The 23,553-nt window shown below is 54.7% G+C and overlaps 1 protein-coding gene across 1 annotated transcript in view; it reads right to left on the reverse strand.

Annotated features, from left to right (window-relative positions):
* Positions 1-23,553, reverse strand: part of TMEM132D (transmembrane protein 132D) — a 504,756-nt gene that overhangs the window by 130,228 nt on the left and 350,975 nt on the right. The window contains exon 4 of the mRNA XM_079152482.1: positions 21,572-21,755. Within this exon, the coding sequence (XP_079008608.1) occupies positions 21,572-21,755 (184 nt within the window). The remainder of the gene's footprint in view (positions 1-21,571; positions 21,756-23,553) is intronic.

The raw sequence follows: 23,553 nt of genomic DNA on the forward strand, positions 1-23,553 counted from the left end.
GGAGTGTCATGCACCCACTGGGGTCAAAGGACATTTGACGTCAGCTCAGCCCTTGTTGCTGAGGTGCGGACATGGTGACGGCAGGTCATCCGGGCACCTGCCTGGCTTAGGAGCCCACGCACACCAGCATGGGACGTCTCAGCAAGGGGACGTCTTGGTCAGGCCTTGCACGGTTCTGCAGCAGAAGGCACGCGTGGAGAAGCCACTCCGTGCCAGGAGGGCCTCTTCCCAGGAGCTCAGCCCTGGCTCCAGGGACACGGGCTCCAGCGTCTGGCCGAGGCTCCTCTTCCCTAGGACTTAGTCTTGGCTGGTCCCCGTCGGAGATGTCTGAGTCCCCTTTAGCCCTGAGAGCCGCGCTCACCCACATGTAGTGTGGGGCTTGGTGCCAGGTCCCTTGTCACTGCTCCCTGTGTTCCTAACTGTGGAACAAGGACCCGCTGGGGACGTTCAGGACAAGAGGCCCACGGAGGAACTTCCTCAACAAACCTGCTTCGAAAGCACAGATGCCAATGTTCCTGCACAGATTGGGGCGAGCGCACAGCCAGTCAGGACCGACCGCTGCCGTCACTGCCGTGAGAGTGACTGACGGCAACAAGCACAGCCCCGGCCCAGGGAGTAGCCGCCACCACAGGGCGGAGCCGCCTCATGACGCAACCAATGCACCGTGCCTGTCCAGGCGACCTCACCTGCCCATCAACGAAACTCACCCGCTTCCCCAAGCCCAGGGGGGGTGCCACAGCCTCCTGGACGGGGGGGGGGGGGGGGACTGAGGTCTGTGGAGGTCAAATGCCTGGCACCAGGGTCTAGTGGGCGGCGACACAGGACTCGGTGGCTTCACGCTCCACGCTTAACTGTTTCAGGTGATGGTGTCGCTGGAGGGGACATGCCATCCGCAGGCCGGCCACTCTGTCTCGCTAACATCCACAGCCTCTACCTAGAGGACGGAAGTCTCAGTCTCAGCGAATCCCAGGGGTTTTCGGGGCTTGCGATCTCTGCGTAAGGAGAGCTAGAATCGGTTCCCCACGTCCAGCAGCCTGGTCTGCCCTGCGTCCTATGTGCAGGAAAGGGCTCTGTGTCAGGAAGCGGCTGTCCCATGACAACAAGGCTGGTCCCTCCACCAGCTGTCAGTCAGCTGGTGATGCAAGTCCAGGGGGCTCAGGAAGTGGAGGCCTGGCTCCAGGTCCAGCCCAGGTGCAGCTGGGGTCCTTGCACAAGTCCCTCATTCTTCGGGGAGGAACAGCCCCCAGGGAGTCTTCACCTGCTGGCAGAAGTGCACCCTGCAGGTGCGTTCCCAGCCTCTGCTCCTACCAGGTCCTCCAACGTCCCCTTGGCCAACCGCCACCCGACCTGAGACCAAGGCAGGTGTGCCGATACAGAATGAGGGACGGCAGACCTGGGTGCCCTGTGGGACGGCAGCAGGCCGGGCACTGCTAGCAATGCCTTCCTGACTACAGTGCAGGGGCGCCTGCATCTGCTCGACGGAAGAAGACTGAAGAAGAAGCACCAGCACCCCTGCCCCTTGCTCCAGTGCCGGTCCTCTCCCCGCTACACGCCCACCCGTCACCTGTGCAGACGGCCCCACGGCTGACACGTCCTGAGGCCCGGGCGCTCCGTCTCCACCCCGGCCTCCAGCACCACCCGGCAGGACTCCACAGAGCCTGGGAGGGCCCCGGAGGTGGGGGTTCTCCAGAGCGGACAGGCCAGCAGCACTGACGGACAGAGAGGAGATGGGTGGACAGGTAGACAGAGGGACAGAGAGGCAGAGATCCATCATGGGTGTGGGCTCCTGCAATGAAGGAGCCTGGGCAGTCGTGTGACCCGTGAGCTGGACACACAGGAAGCTTGGGTGTGTAATTCGGTCCAAGCCTACAGGACTGGGACCTGGGGACAGGGAGCTGCCGGAGTAAATCTCAGCATTGGAAGGCTCCGGAACCAGAAGCTCCGATGTGGGAGGACCCAGCTCAAGGGGCAGTGCCGGGAGCAGATTCACGGCCCTCTGCCCTGCTGCTCTGCTCAGGCCTCAAGGGGTGGAGGGCACCACCGTCTCCCACGGGGCTGAGGAGGTTCTTCTAAGCTCAGCCCACGGACTCCATGCCCGTCTCCTCTGGAGGCACCTCTCCCACACCCAGTAACAGTGCTCCCAGCTCTCTGCATCCCAAGCCCCGTCCTGTGGACGTGGGGCACTGACCACCACAGCCTCTGAGCAGCGCTGTGGCTCCCCACCTCCAGCTGGCTTCTACCCGGAGGCTGGCACCATCTTTTTAAGAGGAACACCTGCCTGACAAGCCCACACTTCCGGGAAGATGCAAATTCCAGATCATGGCCTGAAAGGTCCCCTGTGCCCCAACCAAACCCCCCGGCTTCATCTTGCAGCAGCCCCTCTGCACCCTGGGACAGACAGACCGGGCTTTTCGGCTGCCGTGAGGTCTGCTGGCACGCCCTGACTCAGCCTTCATGCCGCGGGCCTTTCTTGTCATTGAGTCTCATGGCCACTGGTGAGCCCTTTGCCAACCCCCTGCCTGCAGGAGCATGCGTCCATCCCACAGCTGCCCAGGGCCGGCCCCTCCTGGAGGACGCACTCCAGCGAACAGCAGAGACTGCCCCAGCCCAGCTCCCCGCCATTCCCCCGAAAGCAGCCACAGGGCCAGCTGCTGCCAGCGGCTCCTGAGGTATCTATCGACTCAAGTACCCAGAGGCACCTGAACAGGAACCTGGTTTGCACTCCAGGAAGCCAGCGGAGGAAGCCTCAGCCCGAGGGCCACGGCCCCTGTCACCGGCCGTCTCAGCTCCACGCCCTCCAGGGCACGCCTCTGACTTCTGGGAAGTGCACGCTTGATCGCCTGCAGGGTCCCTGGGCCTCTGACAGAGCCTCACGGGACCCTCAGAGTGGGACAACGCACACCACCAGTCACAAGATGGAGGCGAGGCAAGTGTGCCAGGTGTACCTCTGGCCAGGGACGGTTCACTGGGCGTCTCACCACATGGGCAGGAGGCGCTGGGGGAGAGTCTGTGGTTGCAGCTGCACTGCCCCAGTTAGGACTGGGGAGGCCTTTCCAAGTCTCCCTGGGCCTCACTGACTCCACATTAAAGTGGCAATAATAATAGCCGGTGCCCACAGGTTATTAGGAAGGCTATAAACGGCAAGTTTCTGCAAAGTCTTTTGTGAAGAGCGCGTGGTCTGGAGTGAGGATCCATCTGGGTTTGCTATTATTAATACAAATAAATATTAATTTGGGTGAAATTATAGATACAAGGCAGAGAGAGAGCTAGCAAGAGAGAATCACAATTAGAGCCACGAAATGAGACTTGTTACCAGCTCCCTGGGTGCCTTCTCAAAATAAGGCTTCTGCAAACGCGGCCTCAGATCTGGCAGCACAGTGACACACCCCGGCCAGCTGTCGGTACACATGCAACTCGGGGAGTCCTGCGCAGCAACCCCAGGGCCACCCCGTAGGAAAGCTTCCCTGCTTATCATAACAGGGGTAAAAGTAAGGGCTGGAACGATACAAGGCCTCGGTTACCAAAAGCTAAGGAGCACATTTGCACTGATATCTATTTTTACAACATCCATGCAAAAGCAAAAGAGTTCAATGGCATTATTACATTCACAGATGAAGAGATGAAAAGAAACCTTCTTTCTGGCTGACCCAGCAGGGACGTCCCAGAGCTAAAAAGAGGCCAGAGAACCAGCCCCCCTGGACAAGGCTCCCTGGCCCACCTGACTTCACGATTCAGTCCTTGCCGGCAGGTCCTCTCTTTCCTGGGCAAAAAAGGGGCTGGCCTTAGAATTCGGAGGCCAGTTCGCCACCCTGAAATGCAGTCCCCGAGCAATGACAGATGCTGGCGGCTGTGACTCAGGAGCTGGGAAGAGGATTTCCCGGCTCACAGGGCTCAATCCCCTCCTGCAGAAAAGGAGCGTTATTTACGGCTCTGAGAGGCCCACCGCACAAGCTGGCTGCTTTGCTTGACCCAGCATTTCTTGCTCTCACAAGAGCACTTTTTTAAAATACAAAATCAATAATGCTCAGAATGCCAGTGTTCCATGGCGTGCCCATTTGGGAAATGCTGATCCGGAGAAATTGTGGTGCGGAGAAAAACCAGACAATAAGAACCATTTCTTCTTTGTCTGCACCCAAGGCTGGTTAGTGCTGCTGGGCAGGCTGCAGACATTGGGCCAGCACCCTGCTGGCTAGGCGAAGGCTGGGATACCGGCAGTGCCAGGAACCAGGTAGGTAGGGGGACAGTTTTCAGGGACTGGATGAGGGTTGAGCTTAAGCTCCTTCAGATTCCTTAGGATTTGACATTAAGAAGCAAAATGTCTTTTGACAATGATCAAAAGACTCTTTTTTTCTTTCTTTCTTTTCTTTTTTCTTTTTTTGCCTAAGCAAATTTAGCCATTCCAAATCTAACTCATGATTTTCTTAGAGGTACTATTCAAATTCATTTTAAAATTAGTGCTACTAGTTTCCAAAGTCGTGTATGTTCCTGCAGAAAGATTTTTGAGAGTTTCTAGAAGTAGAAACTAGAACACGCCATGGAAACTAAGGGTCCGTATCATCCACAGACTCTAAAGCTCCTGTCACTGACAAGGGTAGGCCATCGACTGTCGCGACCATCAGCCATCACTCTGTGATTGGGGCTGTTTTTACAGCACACTAGACGAAGCACAAATACCACAATGCAGCATGAGCTTCGTGCTTTTTGCTAACTCAAGCCCCGAGATTTGGGGGGCAGTGAACCTAGGATTTAAGTGAAGTTCAAGGATGAAATCACGCCATCTGCCACATACAGATAAAGCCGGAGGACGTTAAGCCACGTGGAAGCGCCGGGCACAGAAGGCCAAGGACCCACGTTGTTCCTTCTAACAGGCGGAAGCGGGAGCACAGGGGGCTCCCAAGCTGGAGGACAAGGGTCAAGGGCAGCCCTTCAGGGGAGCCAGGGTGAGGACTGGAGGTGGGATGGGAAACTAGGATCAAGCGTATGTGCCAGGGGAAGGCACTCACACGGGTGGGCCGTGCCTGCAGAGAGGCAGCGACAGGCGGGTGCCCAGTGCCACGCCCTTTCTATCCCCGGACTTCTCAGAATTCACCGGAAGCCAAGTGCTCCATCCCCCTAGAAGCCCTCCGTCCACTCTCCCTCCGCACACCCAGTTGTCTGAAATCAGACCCAATGGAACTTGCTTGAGCTCTGTCTGTGCCCCCAGGGCCACCAGAGGGAAGTCCCCAGCACTCCCGGTCCCTACAGCAGCCACCGGCCGCCCTCTGCTCTCTGCACACACTGTTTCTCTGGACTCCAACTGTCTGCACCAGCGAGTGCTCTGCCTGCCTGCAGGGCAAGCTCAGCTCCCCAAGACCTTGAACCTTGAGTCCGTACTCCTTCCTCATCATCTGTGGACACTCCTAGCTCCTAACCACCACCCTTGGGAAACACCGGGGCTTCTGGGGATTCCCCCAGATGAGTTTCCCTAGGAAGCTGAGTTCTGGCCACATGGCTACCTAGGGCTTTCTCTCCTCAGAGCCTCCATCGCACATCACATCCCCTACTTCACAGGACGGATGCCTCTTTTGTCCTTCAAGCCCTTGCGTGCCAACTCCATGGATCCACCTGTTTTGTTTACCAAGTCTTCCTCCCCCACCCAGTGCATGCCAGGCCCGATTTGTATATTTGTAGAATATCCACAAGGATGAATGAGGAAGCTCTACAAAGGATTCTTCAAATGAAAACAACATAATTTGAATTTATGATACATTCTGTAGATAATTTCCAAACCATCCACGGGAGGACATCATTCATTAATTAATCCCCTTCCATTGCTCTGCCACAGAAACCACTTTGGACCACATATCAAAGCACAGGCAGTACTTGCCTACCCAGCCTTGCCTTTAAAATGATCAGTGACCCGCTGCCTCGTTTAGAAATCATAAATTGAATATAGTGGCAAAATAAATTGATCCTTCAGGAAGAGCAGAATGCCTCTTAGTTAATTCTCAGATGAATAATAAAGCGCCGTCCATGGATCCACCACTTAGGGGTTGGATGGATTTACTAGCCCGAGGTTGGGGACAGAAGAGCAGCCGTAACTCAGGCTTTCTTGCTGGGCTATTCTAGGACACACGTGTGCAGGCCATCTGACAGAGTGAAAGCATCCCAGGGAAGAGGTCTTCATCTGCCTGGAAGAGGTGATGGCTGGCTGCAGCCAGATATTGATTAACATGCACCATTTTAAACTGCTGAAAGGGAAGCCGGTTACTGTAGCTTTTAGTCAAAATTTGCAAGGGAGCTTGCTGAGGATCAGCTGTGTAGGTGCGTGGAGAGCAGAGACCTGAGTCTCCAGGGCACCCAGGGGCTTGTCTGGGCCTCTGGTTGCTCAGCCTTCAAAAAGACTCTGGAGCTTTCTGTACCATGTTGCATCTGCCTGAACGGCCGCAAAGCCCTCGGCAGGCTGGCTGTTCACAATGATGTCCTGGCTTGGGCTGCTTTAGTGGGCAGCTCCTTTTGGAGCCTGTCCCACGCCTTCCCCTGGTTCTTTCTGGAAGGTTGGTGGCTCTTTAATATTATTTGTAGGTTGTTGATAATAATTTTTTGTTGTTAGTAAGTACAGAGGGAAGCCACTGTGGGGTCGTTTATCTAATTACTAGTTCAGTAATTACATTATCATCATGCAGATGCCAAATTATCTAAGTAGCTTTTATTCCAGAATGGTCTTTACAACCCTGGTGGATCTGTCTCTTTAACACGCTTCTGGCCCTTTTTCTCCCATTAACTTGCTGGGGGTGGGTGGAGTCACTGGAACAGGGCTGCGTTGAGATGCCACTGACCGCCATGCTCATTGCTTAGAGATCCAGGGTAGCTGGCCATGCAGCCTGCAGTTCTGTCACAGGCAACGGCCCCGGCGCCAGGGAGGAGGCTGCACTTCACGCAGGTCCATGCAAGCTGACCTCGGTTGACACTGATACTCCCTGCTTAGCCTCCAAGCAGGAGGGCAGGGTGTCCTCCAGACTGGACAGTCAGGATCTGCCCAGTAATGCCCAGGACAACTTCTTAGAAAGACAAGGGTCCCGACCCCCCGTACTGTGCCCAGAGTTACACTCCAGGAGGTTGGATCTGCCACTGTCTCCCGTCTCAGAAAGGAGTCCAAACGTTCATTCCTGTTTTTAAAAGATGCATCTGTTACATATGGTAAGGGGCGTGTGACACCTAACACTCCTGTTAAGTGAATAATGAACCAGCTACCCAGGCACGTTACCAAAATGGAAATAAAAGATTTACAAACACGCCTCTCAGGTCTCTGCTACCCTGCTTGGCAAAATACTTTTCCTGATGATCCATTGCTGTTCCACGTGCTGGCTTATTGTACACGCACATGGTGGCAAATCCCTAAGGACCGGTGGCCTCTGTCCCCAGTCTGAAGCTGCCAGGAGATGGACGCGCCTAAGACACACAGAACACTTTAAGCACCTTCTCGCACGCGTCTGTCACGGCAGTTAAAGGAAATGCGCTCTGCAGCCAGCAGCTCTGAGCAGTGAGCCCCGAGTCCCCAGCTGTGCGGTGAGGTGCCCCCAGGGCAGGTGTCATGTAGCCCTGGGCACAGCTGCCCCAGGCCAGGAGTCCCCTCCTCCTGTTCCTGCCTGTGCAGCTCCTGTTTTATAATTGAAGAGCCCGAGGCAGCAAGTTTTGCTTCTTTCCAGATGTGATCATAACGTCCGCAGACACCCAGGATCGTTTCATAGAAAAACGGAGAGCCCTGTTCACCTGCCTACCTGCCATTGTGATTTTTCCGTCACCTTTTCTGCAGGAAGTGGGTTTTTCTTCGAAGGTTTCAGGATTTGTCTGGTAAAGAGAATGGAAAGGCAGACAGCGTCCTCCCCTGCACCCCACATAGTCCTGGCTGCCCTGCGGTTTCTGCTGAGGATTCCCAGACAGCCTGTGTCCCCTCCTCCAGTGACCAGTTGGTCCTCAGGGGTCCGCTCTTCCCGACACTGTGCTTCACGGATGCCCAGGTCACCCGATCGCAGCTGGCCTGGGCGACACCATCCTGGTGCAGGAAACTGCCTTAGTCCCCTCAGGTGACTGTGACGGCTACCAGCCCAGGGCCAGCGACGCCTGCTGTGGCACAGAATGACCAAGGCCTGGCTCCAGGAGGGTGGAGGAGGGTGTCCCCCTTCTCGGGCTGAAGGTGAGCAGGCACCATCTTGCTCCAGCTGTTTCGACCATGAAGGGAGCCAGTGGAGGGTGTGAGCGAGCCTCAGCCCTGGACTTGGTGCACCTGCAGTTGGTGCCCTTGGGACGTGTCACTGTGCCAGGTGAGACATCTGCTTTGCATGTGGAAGTGTGGCATCAGGAACGGGAAGCTCAGGACTGGGTTGCGGAGGACAGGGAGAGGGACAGAGGGGAGGGAGGAGTCTGGGAGGGAGGAGGGAGAAGAGCAGGGTGCCGGAATGATAGTCCCTTCCACCACGTAGGGGACAGGAGAAGAGTCCTCCAGGGCCACATCCGCAGTCTCCTCCTTAAAGCAGAAGGAAGGTTGAGAGAACCACTTTTGTTTAGAAGCGTGATGAGGGGCTTGGTGGCATACTGGAAAGACCGGTTTATACAAACTGCAGAGACAAATGCTGTCGTTTTTCTAAGGTGCCCCCACTGAAAAGCAGCGTGAGCACCAATCACCAAGCAAAGATTAATAAAATATCTGTGGAATGATCACCTCCCAGGGACCGACCTTTAACTCTATCCAAGTACGTATTTTAGCACCCACTGGAATTTTTAGAGTTCTTAGCATCTGTCAGGAAAAGAATACTTCCTGTCGATAAGTTTTGTGTTAAAGAAAAAATAGATAAGTTCCCTATGAGAATACCATCATTTGTGAACACATTTGTTTTAATATGTGAGTTTCAAAATATTTGAAAATTCTCTCTCTCCATGTGCTGGGATTCCATCTCGATCCAAAAGTTAAAACCAGGAAGCCGTTTTGACTTTTGGATCGAGATGGAATCACCAGCACACGGGGGCTGGCGTCCTGTTCTGCATTGAACCACGAGTCCTCTGCACCCTTAGGCACTGTGAGTCACTCGTTGGTGAATGCCGAGCGACCTCCTACGTAACGTGAGCAGATGTCCACCTGAGGTCTTCACCAGCTATCCAGCTGCAGGATGCCTCCCTTCGGAGTCCTGATTTTCACTGAAGAATACAGATGTGCATGCTCGTGCCGAGTGCCCCGGGTGGGTGGAGGCTGTGGACTCTGCAGGCACACCGTCAGACTTGGGAAGCCCTGCGTGCCCGGCTGCTTCCAGAGGAGGTGCGAGTCTTTGCAGAGGGGTCTTTGAAGCCTGTGTCCGCTCACCTCCACCAGGCAAAGGACAGCCAGAGAGCGGGGTTCCTCACGCCCTCTCTTCCTCCTCCTGCCAAAGGGCACAGACGTTGTCTCTTGGGGGAAACATTTCTCTTCTCCTGGCTTTAGAGAAATGAATGAGGTTTGACAGCATTTTCCACCAAGAGGAGGGTGGACCTGAGGGTGAGTCTGGTTCCTGGATGGATGGGGGTGAGGGACGTCGGGGAAGCGACTTGCATCTCACATGCTCCCACACGACTCCCAGGAGCAAAGCAGCAAGCGGGCAGCCTTGGGGACTTGCAGGTGCGTGTGCCTGGCAGATGTGCCGGTGGCCACCAAGCTCTGCTCTGCACCTTTCCTTACTGACCGAGCCTCATCTTAATGGGGTGAAGCCTTCCCGTAGCCCTGCAGCACACATCCCTTCATAGGGGCCTCTGGGCTCAGTTCAGACTTTACTGCATTTATGGTGATGGCCAGTGGCAGAGTACTGGACAGTGACCGGCAAGCAGGATGTCACCTGAGAGTTCCAGGATATTGACAGGGCTCACCCTGCGACTATGTGAATTTTTTGTGTTTTCCTTCCTTTCCTTTAACTCAGACATGATGGCAAGAGCTTCAACAGTCATTCTGCATCATGAGGTGCTTTTGAGAATGTAGTCATGTGGAAGAGAGAGGGCATCCACCTGGATCCTGGGTCCCTTGGGACAAGGAAGCCAACTGTTAGTCTCAGATCCTGTCTCTGGATTTCTTTTAAATGCAAAAGAAACTACCATGGTCATAAAAGCTATCTATCTGGGGCACTCAATTCTATGTAGCCAAATGAATCCCATCATATATAATGTACCAATAATTTCTGATTTCTGCATAAGCCAGTTGGGATTGAATTTGAAAGCATCCTAACAGACTGACCCTCACCCTTTCATGTGTGCCTAGCATCGGGGTCCAGTCTGCCCATTTAGAACACGGCTCCTTCACCGACTACTAAAGGGCTCTCCAGTTAGTCTTTTTATCCATAGTGGACGTTCAAAGTTCACTTTTTCCTTCCCTCCTCAGAAAGCTTCTAGAAGAAAGTAATAAATGCTTCAACATTTCAGTGCTAATATCATAAAGTGTTTCTTTGCTGACATTGTTGTTAACAGTAGTATATTGCTATTAGACTAGTCCTCACGTGTTCACATGTTATTACTAATAATAACCCAGCACTGGTAGTAACGGCCATGTCGGTGACCATAACTAAGATGTCAAGAGTATTCGCTGTACAGCTGCCGAGCTGTGTGTTAGATTCCCTCTCATCAAACCTTCCCACCACCTATGCAGTGGACCTGGCCACACTGTCCCTTCTGCACAGATGAGAAGACAGGTGCAGGGAGGCCCCTGACTGGCCCTGTGAACCCTCAGGCCAGGGCTGCAGGTGCTGCTGCTCCCGACTCATTCCCAGTGTGGTTACTGAGCTTCTGCTGTGGGCTGCACTGGGGTCCCACCGCCACAGAGGCGTGAACCCAGCCGACAAAGCCCTTTCGCGGGCACCTGCTCACGTGCAGAACTGATCAGCTGCGGACTTGCCAGGAACAAAGAATCTGCAGGGAGAGGCGAGGCTGGACGGGGCAGCAGGAGGCTGAGGCCGGCTGCGTGCCCAGGGTCCTCACCGCACCACACAGAACACCACCTGCACAGCCGCCTCACGCAAGCTATATGGACCTAGCGGTTTCCCAAAATTTTGGGCTTAGATTCAGATGGTCTCTCCTGTGCACAGTACGGCTTTCACGGGGAGACAGCGGACGGTGGGCGTGCTGGCGGGTGAGCACCTGGAACACACAGATCTTCCCCGCCAGCCAGCCTTTGTGAAAGGCGTTTCTAGCGCTGGGAGGTCTCTGCTGAGATTCTGGACGAGAGATTTTAGAAGGCGATTCAAGAAGCCGGGCAACTCTGGCTCCGGGCGAGCAGAGGCTGGGACTTACAGTCCTCCGGTGGCATCCGCAGGGACTGGCTCCACAGGGGTTCCCGTCCCCTGGACAGCACAGTGCCCGCGAGCATCGCCACGTACTCTGACACTAGACGGCTTGTTCCACCTGGTTCAGGGTCAGCGCTCTGTGACAGGTTCACTGCATTCTTAGGGAGTAATGACAAGAAGCCTCAGTCTCTGCATCTTTTATACAGTTACATTTCTTTTAAAAAACATCTTCTCTCTGCAGTTGGTTGGTTGAATCTGAGGAGGCGGCCCCGGAGGGGAGGGTCGACCGCGGTGGCAGGTGGGGTCTCTCTGGGGCTGGCAGTCCCCTCCTCTCTGCAGCACCCTCGGCTCCTCGAGGTCAACTCAAGGTCATTAGCCACCGGAGAGAGAACAGGTTCTGACACAGTCCAGTGGATGCTGCCAAGGACGTGGGCTGTGATGCCAGCCAGAGGCTGTGAGGGACGTGAAGGCAGGTTTGGGGTGGAGGAAGCCCGCATGTGAATGAGGCCAGCCGGGACCTCAGCAATGGAGCACTCGTGTGACCTAAGTGTCCCACATGGCGAGGGCTTGCTTGGGCAGGGGCCACAACAAGCTGAGTCACAAACCTGTGATGGCCAAAGAAGACTGAGGGAGCCGGGAGAAGCAGCCTCAGGTCACCTGCCAGGGGAGCCCGGATCCTTGCAGAAGCCACTGGAGAGGATGGGGGGGAGTCTCTGACGCTCACTGCAGAAAACACACTTTTCTCCTGACACTGGCATCTGATTTTCATTTTTAAATTGTGAGTGGACCTTCTTCCCAGGAGGTCAGACGTTGGATCCATGTGCATCATTGAGGGACTGTCCCACCCCCGGCAGGAGCAACGCAGGCGTGGCTGAGACCGTTACATGCCCCTCAGGTCAGGGGTGGGTGGATCAGGGCCTGCCAGCCCTGGTCCTGTGAGACAGACAGCTGAGGATGGCTCTCACATTTTTCTACGATCAAACACATCAAAGCGGCACACTATTTGGGGAAAGTCACATGAAATGACTTTCATTTGGGGAAAGTCACATGAAGTCACTATTTCATGAAAGTCACATGAAATCTGAGTTGCGGTGCCTGCACAAGGCTTCCTTGGACTCCGTAGCACCAATTTGCTCACACACCGTGGCTGTCTGCTCTGCTGCTGTACAAAGGCCGTGTGCCCCGCGAGGCTGAAACGGGCACCCATCTGTCCCCTCCCAGAGAGTGACTGTCAACCCCATTGCTTCCAGCCGTTTGAGTGAGAGCTCCCTTCATGAAAGAAGTATCTTTGTAAGAAAGCAGCACGCACTTTATCGCTCTGAAATAAGAACCTACTGTAATCTACCAATGCACATGCCGAGAGAAACAAGGTAATATTTTAACTGAATTACAAATAAAACAATTTATAATAAAATAATAAGTACCTGGGTCCACGCATTTGGGGGCAGGAGCAATCACAAGACAAGCGTGTTCCCACACCTGCACCACCACGCAGGGGTGGGAGTGGGAGGCCACAGGTGCGGGTGGACACAGGGCTTTACCTGAAGCGCAGCCTCACGGGCATTGCTGCTGGGGCTCAAGGGGAGCCTGCTGACAGTGGCTGGTGCTTTCAGGAGCATGTGGTCCCTGACCAGTGGTGGCCAGCAGGGGAGAAGCTCCCATCTGCTCTCCTCCTATTCTCTCTCTCACCTTGGCTGCACCCAGGCAGAAGCCAATAGGCAAGCGGTCTGTTCAGTGCCAACCAGGAAGGAAAGACAAGGGGCGTGACACGGGGTGGACAGGATGGACGAGGGATCACAGAGCAGATGGGAATGTGCAGGCTGACATCTCAGCAAATGCATGACCTCCTGAGTTCCCAAGATGTAATTCTTGAGCTGTACCATCTAATCTGAGAGCCACTAGCATGATGAGCACTGAGGTTTCTATTGCTTTTAGAGATTCTATTCTTTAGTCGCACTCTGCATTTCCGGAACTCGGGATGGCTGAGGTCACAGAACAAGGTTTCATCTCGGACAGTCCATCAGGTGGTGCTGGCTAGTCTGGACTCAGAGTTGACCTCTCCTGTTCAGGCAGCTCCTCATCCAGTGTTGAGTTTGGATACGAGGGTCCCCCACAGCCGGTTAATGCAGGAATATGCAGAGGGGAGGTGACTGGGTGGTGAGAGCCGCAGCCTCCTCGGGCCGTCCTGTTGTGAAGGGGCTGACTGGGTGGTGACTGTGGGCAGGGGACTGGGACTGGGGGCGGTGGGTCACTGGGTTGCCCTGTAGGGGTGCATCCTCCCTGTGGCTTCTCCCCGTCTCTCTGTTTCCTAACCCTGCCATGAGCTGAGCAGCTTCCCTCTGCTGGGGTGCCCCACCGGGCCCGGAGCATGGAGTCAGCCATCCATGGACAGAGACTCCGAAGCCACGGGCCCCGGTTTTCCCCGTCTAAGTGGTTCCCATCAGGTACTTTGGTCACAGCAAGGCAAAGCTGACCTGCACATCCAGTCAGAAGCAGGTGCTGCTGCCCCACCCCAAGACCTCCATTCAACTTCACCTGGTCGGCCTGTCACCTTTGTTTGTGGCCTAGAAAATCGGCTTCCACACTGATCTCCTCATGTCCCCGTGACCTGCCCCCACACGTTCTCCTCGGGGCCTTCGCAGTGAGTCTTGTGACCTAGTCCGCAGATGAGGCCAGGCTTAGACACCTGCAATCAGCCATCCCCGGCACGTGCACTGGCTAGTGAGGGTCTGTGTCCCCGACTCCCACCACTTGCTCCATCTCCCAGCACTGCCTCCTGCACCCAGCGTCCCCAGCCTCAGGGACTTTCCCACTGTCCGAGTTGACCATGCTTTGGGCCTCAGCTCCACGTTTCCTTCTATCTACTTAGACAGCGGTCTCATCTCACATCCTCCCAGGCTGGATGCTTTGGGCACAGATGTCCCCTCTGCAGTGACCACCTCGTCTAAGGGAGCGGACCTCCTTCCTAGCACCCTGCTCTGCTTCTCCAAGCACACGCGGATTCTGAAATCGTCTTGCTCCGTTATTTCTCACTTGCTTATCAGCTGCCTCGCCAAACGATACGTGTGCCTGGCTGTACCCCGAGCCCAGGGGGCCAGTGCCGGGGGACACGTGTAGACAATTCCACCGTTGGCTGTGTTTCTGTAGTGCCTACAAAATGAGTCACATCACGCACATTCGTTCACTGCAAGCAACTGGCTGTGCACAGCGGGACCGTAAGAGCCGAGCGGCAGTTGGCGACAGCAAGGGTTCCGTGTACCTGCAGCAGCACTGGGGCCCAGCCACTGCCGCCGCTCATTACCGGTCGCCTCTGGAGAGGAGACTCATTAGGGGGCTCAGAGGCAGCGAGGGGGCTGGGAAGACGGCAGCGGCTGTGCACACCATAAATAATTCATTTTCAGATGATTTCCTTATTTCAGCGAGACTTCTCCATTTCTATTTTGTGAGTGCGCGTCTCTGCATTTGCATTTCCCAAGGATTTTTCTGCACACTGCACGGATCGGCAGCTGGCACTCCTGCTCCGGCTAGCAGGAGGTGGACTGGCTACCAGTGCGGACTCTGGAGCCCGTCCACTCGAGCCTCGGCTCAGCTCACTGCGCAGGCCGGGCAGCTTGGAAAGCCAGGCTGTAAGTTCTGTGTCTCCCCCGACTGTGGGGTGGGACAGGAGCGGTACCCCCGGTTCTGGGCCATCCTGGGGTTCCAGGACTTAATGAACACGAGGAGGACCAGCGAGCCCTGCCGGGCACCTGGTGAGCGCCGAGCGTGCGGTGATTGCCCAGTGCTGTTTCGGGCAGCAGTGGCCACTCAACAGCACACGAGGAAAGAAGGCGCCTCCACAGAGAAGGTTCTCCAGGGCTGTCGCGGCATCTTAATTTGCACTTGGCTGAGAACGTCTGAAAACGAGGTGGCGGTGTGCTCCCTGTGCGGCTGAATTTTCAAAAAGTCTGAGTGAGACAACAGAGGGAGCTGGCATGTTAATTAGCAGGCTGACACGGGAGAGGGTGCTGCGAAGTCGGACCGGGAGAGCCAGGAGTCTGCTTCCATGTCAACATAAAGAGAACACTCATGCCGGGAGGCAGGAAAGGAAGTCCCCTTCCACGGTTTGGGCCCGTTCCCTCGTCCTGATCTCAGAGGTGACTGTCACAGCACCACACCTGTGCTGGCTTCAAGCTGTGAGGCGATGGGGACCCAGCCGCCCTCTCTCCAGAGACCATCTGCATTCCAGGGGGGAGGGGACTACTCAGGACCATTCCCAGGAGTGGGCCCCGGGCAGCCACTGTGCTTCCTGAAGGGTATGCAGACGCCGGGGGGGCCAGGAAGGGCCAGCAGCGTGGAAGCGGGGTGCCCAAAGCAGCGTGCCCAGTGTGCCTGGCCGTTGGTCTGAGGTCCTGGGGGTTGAGGGGAGGAGTGGCTGATGGGGGGATGCAGCCCTCACTTAAGGAGGGAGATGCACTCCATCCAGCGCAACCCAAAGTCCACTTCGTCAGAAAGTTCATGACGTTAGGACCGTGTGCTTATAAACGAGTGGGAAAGTTTTGTCTGCTAGGTGGACAGAGATGGGCAAGATCTCCTGGCTCACAGTGCAGGAGGACGCTGACCAGAAAGAGTCAAGAGGACACAGTGAGATAAGAAAGGAAGAGGAAGCCCAGGAGTTGTCCAAGGGAAGAACTCAGTGTTCCGGGGAGTCAGAGCAGGCGGGCCAGACTGGCCAGCATGCCTCCCACTTGTGGGCTGGGTTTGGGGCTGGGGAGCCCCGGCCCCTGCTAAGGAGAAGCATGGGAGCCCGAGGTCGTGCCCAGGAGCCTGGTTGCTTCTGCGGGAAGAGGCTTGGGTTTGGGTGAAGGTCCAAGGATAAAATGAACTGTTGAAGGATCAAGGACACATCTGTGTGCACACTGTGGCTTCCCCGGCATGCAGAGACAGCTGCCTGGCACCACGGCTCCCCGAGGCAGGGTCTCCACAGCAGATGCAGCCTGCGTCCTCCCTGTGTGCAGGGAAACAGCAGGGCCACCACGGGTCCCACCTGGCTGCCAGGACCCAGGAAGAGCCCTGGGATCAGGGGCCTGGGGTGGGCCAGGGCCTGGGCGAGCACGTGGGTTCCTGCTGGTGAACATCCGAGGTGCGCTTCACGGGGAGGAGCATGTGGCTGGTCCTAGAACCCGTGGCCTCCCAGGCATGTGCAGGGCCAGGTGGGCAAACACGCCTGTGCCCTTCAGCCAGTGTGAATGCTGTCCAGTTGCTGCAGGGTCCCGGCTCCCCTCTGTTGACTTCAAGGGCAATTCAAAGCTAGTCTGTCCCCACCTCACCTCCAGACTGAGGCACAGCGCAAGCCCCAGCTCAGCAGTAACAGCCAAAGATCGGCGTCAAAGCTGAGGCACAAGACAAAACATGCACTGGTCAGGGGCCTGCCGCGGAAGGGCCAGGTCAGAACGTCCCAGGAGCCCAGGGGCCCAGGAGCCGCTGCTTCCCTTGGCTGAACTGACAGCAACAGCCACCCGCGTCAGACCCCACAACTCTTCCCGAATGGAGCGGAGACCGCGCTCGCTGGGTGTGGGATGAAGGGCACTCATGACCGAGTTTTAAAGGATGGCCCGGCAGGCATGGGAGCCGCCTCACAGCCCGGCAGAGCTCCAAAACCGCGTGGCAGCCACAGCCAGGAGCCACCACGGAGCGAGACCTCTCTCCTCAGAGCGACTGTGTCCCCACGGAGGACGCCAGCCCCCCTGAGAAGGCGCCTCGGCTCCCAGTTGAGATGTGGGGTCACCGTGGGGTCACTGACGTAGGCAAAAACCACACTGCACCCAGGACAGAGTAAGGTCCATCTCCTAACCTGGAAAAAATTCAAGAAAGCTCACAAAATGAATGACCGGGTAAGAGAATGGGAAAGCCCTCGTGGCCCCGGACACCAGGGGAAGCTGCACCTCAGATCCCAGCTTCCTGGAGGTGGAATCACATGTCCACCTAGAAGGGGAGGCCATGGGCTGTCCAAGTTGACCTCATGTCCTCCGTCCTGCATAACCGTCCAGTGCTATCCAGTGTGCCTTTGGCTTCACTTCCTGAAGGTCGCAGATCTGCTGGCCTATGTGTGCTGTGTTGGGATATTTTAATACTTGGAGATTTTATAAACAAATAAAACAGGTCCCTCTTTCCTCCTAGAAGTTATTAGTGGAAGAAGAGTGTTTTCTGTTATGGAAAAGGTCAGTGGATTTGTCCACACAAAAAAATCAAGCAGGTAAAGCCCTCTGCATGTCTAAAAAAATTGCAACCTGTGAAATCAGCAGGTGAACAGTAAATGGGTAAGGCTGTGTGCTACATGTCAATCAAATGGCTCAGGTCACGGACATATAGAAAGGTGTTTCCCATGTCAGAGGAGGAGGGGGAAGTGTTTTGGTCCTTCAAGATGGAGAAGTCCTAGAGATCCAGGGAACAGCAACATGATCACACATGAAGCCACAGAACAATGCACAGAAGGTCAAGATGGAATCCTCAGCAAGGAAAGTGAAGCAGGAGGATCACAATATGACCTTAAACTATACTACAGAGCTATAGTAACACAAACAGCATGGTATTGGCACCAGAATAGACAGGTAGGCAAAGGTATAGAATAGAGGACACAGAGACAAACCCTCATCAATACAGGTATCTCATACTTGACAAAGGCACCCAAAACATTCATTGGACAAAAGATAGCCTCTTCAACAAATAGTTGAAAACTGGGAAAACTGGAAATCCATATGAGGCAAAATGAAATTAAACCCCTACCTCTTACCCTGCACAAAACTCAACTTAAAGTGGATCAAGGACCTCGGCATTAGATCAGAGACTCTGTGCCTACCAGAAGCAAAGGTAGGCCCAAACCTCCATCATGCCAGCTTAGGAACTGGCTTCCTCCCCAAACTACTAAAGCAAGAAGAAAATCAAGAATCAATAGATGGAGGGCTAGAGGCATAGCTCAATGGCACCAGCACTCGCCTAGCGTGTGTGAGGTCTTGGGTTCAATCCTCAGCACCACATAAAAATAAAAAAAAATTTAAGGTATTGTGTCCATTTACAACTAAAAAAAATTTTTTTTAAAGAATCACTAAATGGGATTTTATCAAACTAAAAACCTTCACAGCAAAGGAAACTATCAATAATATGAAGAGAGAGCCTACAGAATGGAAGACAATCTTTGCCAACCGCACCTCAGATAAAGCACTAATCTCCAGGATACATAAGAATTCAAAACACTTCACACCAAAAAAAACCAAATAACTCAACCTGTAAGCGGGCAAAAGAACTGAACAGACACTTCACAGAAGAAACACAAATGGTCAACAAATATATGAAAAAACAATCACTAGCAATTAAAGAAATGCAGATCAAAACTATTCTAAGATTTCATCTCACTCCAGTCAGAATGGAAATTATCAAGAAAACAAGTAACAATAAATTTTGGTGAGGATATGGGGGAAAAGGCACACTCATACATTGCAGGTGGGACTGCAAATTGGTGCAACCACTCTAGAAAGAAGTATGGAGATTCCTCAGAAAACTTGGAAAAGATTCACCATTTGACCCAGTTATCCCACACCTCGGTTTATACCCAAAGGACTTAAAATCAGCATACTACAGTGACGCAGCCACATCAATGTTCATAGCAGCTCATTTCATAATAGCTAAACTATAGAACCCACCTAGGTGCCCTTCAACAGATGAATGGATAAATATGGTACGTATACACATTGGAATATTACTCAGTCATAAAGAATTAAATTATGTCATTTGCTGATAAATGGATGGAATTGGAGACTATCATGCTAAGTGAAATAAGCCATTCCCCCCAAAAAAGCCCAAGGCTGGATGTTTTCTTGGATATGCAGATGCTGACTAACAACAGGAGGTGGGGAGGGAGGAGTGGAGGTTCACTGGATTGGGAGCGGGGATGGGAATGGCAGAGACAGTAGAATGAACTGGATGTAACTTTCCTATGTTCATATGTGAGTACAGACCAGTGTAAGTCCACATCATGTGCAACCACAAGAAGGGAAGTTACACTCCATGTATGTATACTATGTCAAAATACATCTACTGTGACGTACAACTAAAATGAAAAAAATTTAAATCTTTTTTAAAAAAAGAGAGGTCAAGATGGTAAATTAAATAGCATGTGGGTTTTTTCCCCTTTTATAAAAAGATTTACAACAAAGGAATAATAAGAAGTTGAATCCCCAGTAGGAAAATAAAACAGGCGAAGAACAAATGTTTAATAAGGAAATAAAAATTGTAGCCCAAGGAGGGCAAATTAAGACGACACAGAGATATAATTTTTGCTTAATAAATTTTCTGTTTTAAATTTTAATATTCTGTGTTGGTGAAGTTGCAGGGAAGTGGGTATCATTATACTCAGCAGGTGGAACTGTAAATTAGTTACTTTCCAGAAGCAATGTGGCAACTGTTACAAAAAGCGTTACAATACTGCAGACCCTTTGATTCATATCGTGGATAAAAAGGTATTTCTAAAAGTCTACCTCCAGGACTCAGAGAGGTAGGCAAAGGATTCTGTCCAAACCCATAAACCACAGGGTATCTCGTAACAGAAAAATCGCTCATGTTGTAGGATTGTGCGGTGGTGTCATGGAGCTATCTGGGGGACTTTTTGGAGTCATTGTTTATCCCCAAATTTCTTTCACACCTATTTCCAGTGCATGGGAAAGTCCCCCATCCACACACTGGGCTGTGGCCCTGGCCAGTGGAATGGGAGCAGAGGCGGCGCACTGAGCAAGAGATGGTGTCCACTCCTTGCCTCCTTCGCCCTCTTTCCATTGCTGCAGTGTGGACGTGTCTGTCATTTATTTGGAGTTACTGAGATGAGGACAATACCTCTGGGGTCACTCAGCCATAGGATGCTATCCCCTAAGTCCCTGGAGCCTTCGTCTAAGCCTGGGTTGCTCCCATTCCAACAGGAAATCTAGTGCCGAGGAGACGCATGAGCCCGAGACCCGGCGTGAGGTCTCTTTCAGAGCTGCTGGGGGAGCACGGCTCAGCCCTCTGAGGTCGCCTGGCCCCTGACTCATTCTCCACGTGCAGCCAGAGCGATTCCTGCAGACCCCATCAGCCCATGTGACTCCGGGCCACCTCGGGGGCTTCCCGCTGCTTCACACAGCCCACCCGCCGCTCTGCCCCTCTGTTCCTCAGCTGGGCCTGGAGGATGGGCTCCTTCTCTGTAACGTTCTGGGATTCGTATCTGATTGCTTGCAAATCTCCGTCAATGAACGTCAGAGCAAAAAATCAGAGCAACACAACGAGGTGACCACCACCCCCACACTGGCCAGCCCTCCCCCAAGCCAGGGAGCAGGACGCAGGGCGCTCTGGACGGGGCAGGCGTGGCTCCGCCTTCACTCCTGTCCCACCGCAGCTGCCCAGCCAGCCCTGCCGGAGACGCACCAGACCCAAAGCACTGGAACCCAGAACATCCATGCCCTTCAAGAATCAGCAGTGCCCGCAGCTGCTTGGCACCCCAGGGGTAGAAACGGGGCTGGAACAGGCCCTTTCCTGGAAGAGCTCACCCTGACCGCCGGCTGCAGTGACGCGGGTGACCGCAGTCAGAGCTGACAGCTGGGGTGCCCGGGCTGCCTTCCTCCCGAGGACCCTCCAGTTACTGCTCCATCTGACGGTGCCTGGCCAGCAGCTGCTGCTTCTCTCCACCTTTTTCAGAGAGAGAAACAGGCCGCATGGAGTGGGGGCTGCAGGGCTCGGAAGCAGAGACCATGACTGGCCTGTGTTGCTCTGCTTTATAGGAAGCTCGCCGAGACCAGCGGAGAGGGGTGAGCCCTGGGCACCGAGGTGAGCGCCTCTCTGGCCTCAGTTTCCTCAGAGGGAAATGGAGGAGGACGGCAGCAGGTACAGCCCCTCTGCTGGCAAGGCCACGCACCTGACTTCCTCGCAGCAGAATCTAAGTCACGTGCCATGCCCAGGGACGGAGGCCTCAGCCCTCCACCCAACCAGGCGTGGCCACCCGACTGGATGCGGCCTGCACCGCTGCTCGCGACTGGACTCCCCAAACCATGTACGTTGCAGGACACGCAGACATCAAAGCAGCAACGACTTTCATACAAAGACACTCGAATTGAATACCTGGAGTTAAAAATGCACGTTTCCAGAGTTGGCTGATGCGGCAAGCGTCACGGTCTACTCTCCCCCCAGCCTGGCTCTTGCTCACTGACCTTCCCCACCAAGCCTGGGTCACAGCGCGGCACGTCCCCGTCCCGGAGTCCCGGAGTTCTGTACCAACAGCCCGAGGCAGGTGCTCTTACCATGGCCAGCGGGATGACTCCGATCAAGTCCTTCTGACTCACGTAGATCTTGGACACTCCCAGGTCAGACGTGATCTCTCCTGGGTACTCCACCTGCCATGTGACCAGCTGTGTGGCGGGCGGGTCACTGGGCTCCTCCACTTCCACGTCGATCTGCATGACTTCGTAGGAGGTGCCGCCCGCGCTGGAGAGGGGAGAGAGCAAGCGTGAGGGACCGAGCGTGGCAACCCCGGGAACTTGTGCCTGTGTCACCCGCACGGGGCATTTAGGAGGGGCACACCATCGAAATGGGCTTTGCCGTGTTTGCTGGGCTCACTCCCAGCGCTCCAGGGTCCCGACTCCCTGATTCTGTGAGCTGCACACACAGAAGCCTCGGCCGGGTGCTGCAGATAATTTGGGCAAAGAGCATTGCACCTCCTAAGTGCTGTCCACCCGCCTGCGCAGAGGACTCCCTCTCCCGCTCAGAAACCTCTATGCTACCTACGTTCAGTTTTGCAAAGCCACAGCCAGGTTGAGGTGGGGGCAAAGAACTCTATGGGGGTCTGAGGCCTTGCTTTCTCTCTGGTGAGAGAATTTCAGAGCATCGGAAGCAAGGCCTGTGGGTAAGAGCTCAGAACCCAGGGCTCCATGCTGATGGGCAAGGAGACGTGGCCAGGTGCTACCTGGAGGCAGGAGTAATGGAGACAAGTACCGGAGTCTAGGCAGCTGGGGATCCTGCAGACCTGCACCTGGAAAGGAGTACAAGCTAACGACTAGGATCAGATCAGCAACTCCTCACGCTGGCCGAGTCCACTGGCTACCTCTTTCACCTCTTGATAGTCTGGTATACACAACGCCTGCTATTCTGCATGACTGGTTAAAAAAAGCAGTATCATGCCAGCCACCCCTGGAGGAGGAGCGAAGACGGGGGCGAGGACTCACGGAAGGCGCGCTGAGAGGGGCTGACTAGGCCTCCCTGGCTGAAGCATCCTCCGCCCATCAGATCATCCTGAAGACTCAAGTTTACAACTTTGCAAAAGGGTCGCTCGGGAGTCTCAGCTGCACCCTCTTACAGGTGGCAGAGCCACGGGAACATCGTAGCCCTCCCTCAACAGCCTTCTCGGCACAGAGCTCGGGGATCGGGGGCGGGGGCTGCTGGGGAGCGGCCTTCTTTCTCAGTGCGAGGGAAGAGGTACTGCGGGTGGAGGGGACCGTGAGAAAGAGGGAGGGAGGGAGTACATGGAGAGAGAGAGGGAGGGCAGGAGGAAGAGGGGGGAGGAGAACAGCCTCCCAAGACCCAAGAGAGGCCCCGGCTGCAGGAATCAACCCGCTCAAGCCACCTCACCACAGACGCGCGGAGCAGTCGCGCACAGCAGCCAGGCCGGGACGATGCCCCTGCTGTGGATGCTGCAGGCTCACCTCGCACCGGCCTGGGAAGGAAGCTTCATTCTGGGAAGCGAGCCGCACTGGACCTGGAGACCCAGCTCACCAGTGGCGGGGCCCTTCCCCCCACCACCATTTTGTGTTTGTGGATAAATCTGCACATGGATAGTCCCATTTTCTCTTCTTTTTCTTCTTTAAAACGAATGCCATTGTGTGTGCTCAGGGTGGCTAACGTGCTGTGGGGCACGCACAGACAGCGAAGGGTTTTAGTGAGGTGGGACAGCCTCCCTCCCCCCAACAGGCTGGCGTGTGCAGGGTGAGGTGAGGGACGTGCCAGGGGCCCCTCCACGGGAAGTACACGCACGGCACACCCTGGTTACTGTGGCCTTGGCTGGGCATCAGACCTGGGCGAGTTTATCCCACATGTCTGCCAATCTAATTCTTCTGGCCCTCCTGTCCCTCTGGCTCTGGGGCTCCCTGTTCTCATTCTGTCTCTGTAGACTCTCTTTCCCTCCGTTCCTCATAGAAGTGAGATGGTGCACGAGTTTGTCAGACTCGTTTCACTTAGCACAATGTCCTCCAGGATCATCCACCTGTGGCAAAGGGCAGGTACCTTTGTA

The sequence above is a fragment of the Sciurus vulgaris genome (genome assembly GCF_902686455.1).
Source record: "Sciurus vulgaris genome assembly, chromosome: 8".
NCBI lineage: Eukaryota > Metazoa > Chordata > Mammalia > Rodentia > Sciuridae > Sciurus > Sciurus vulgaris.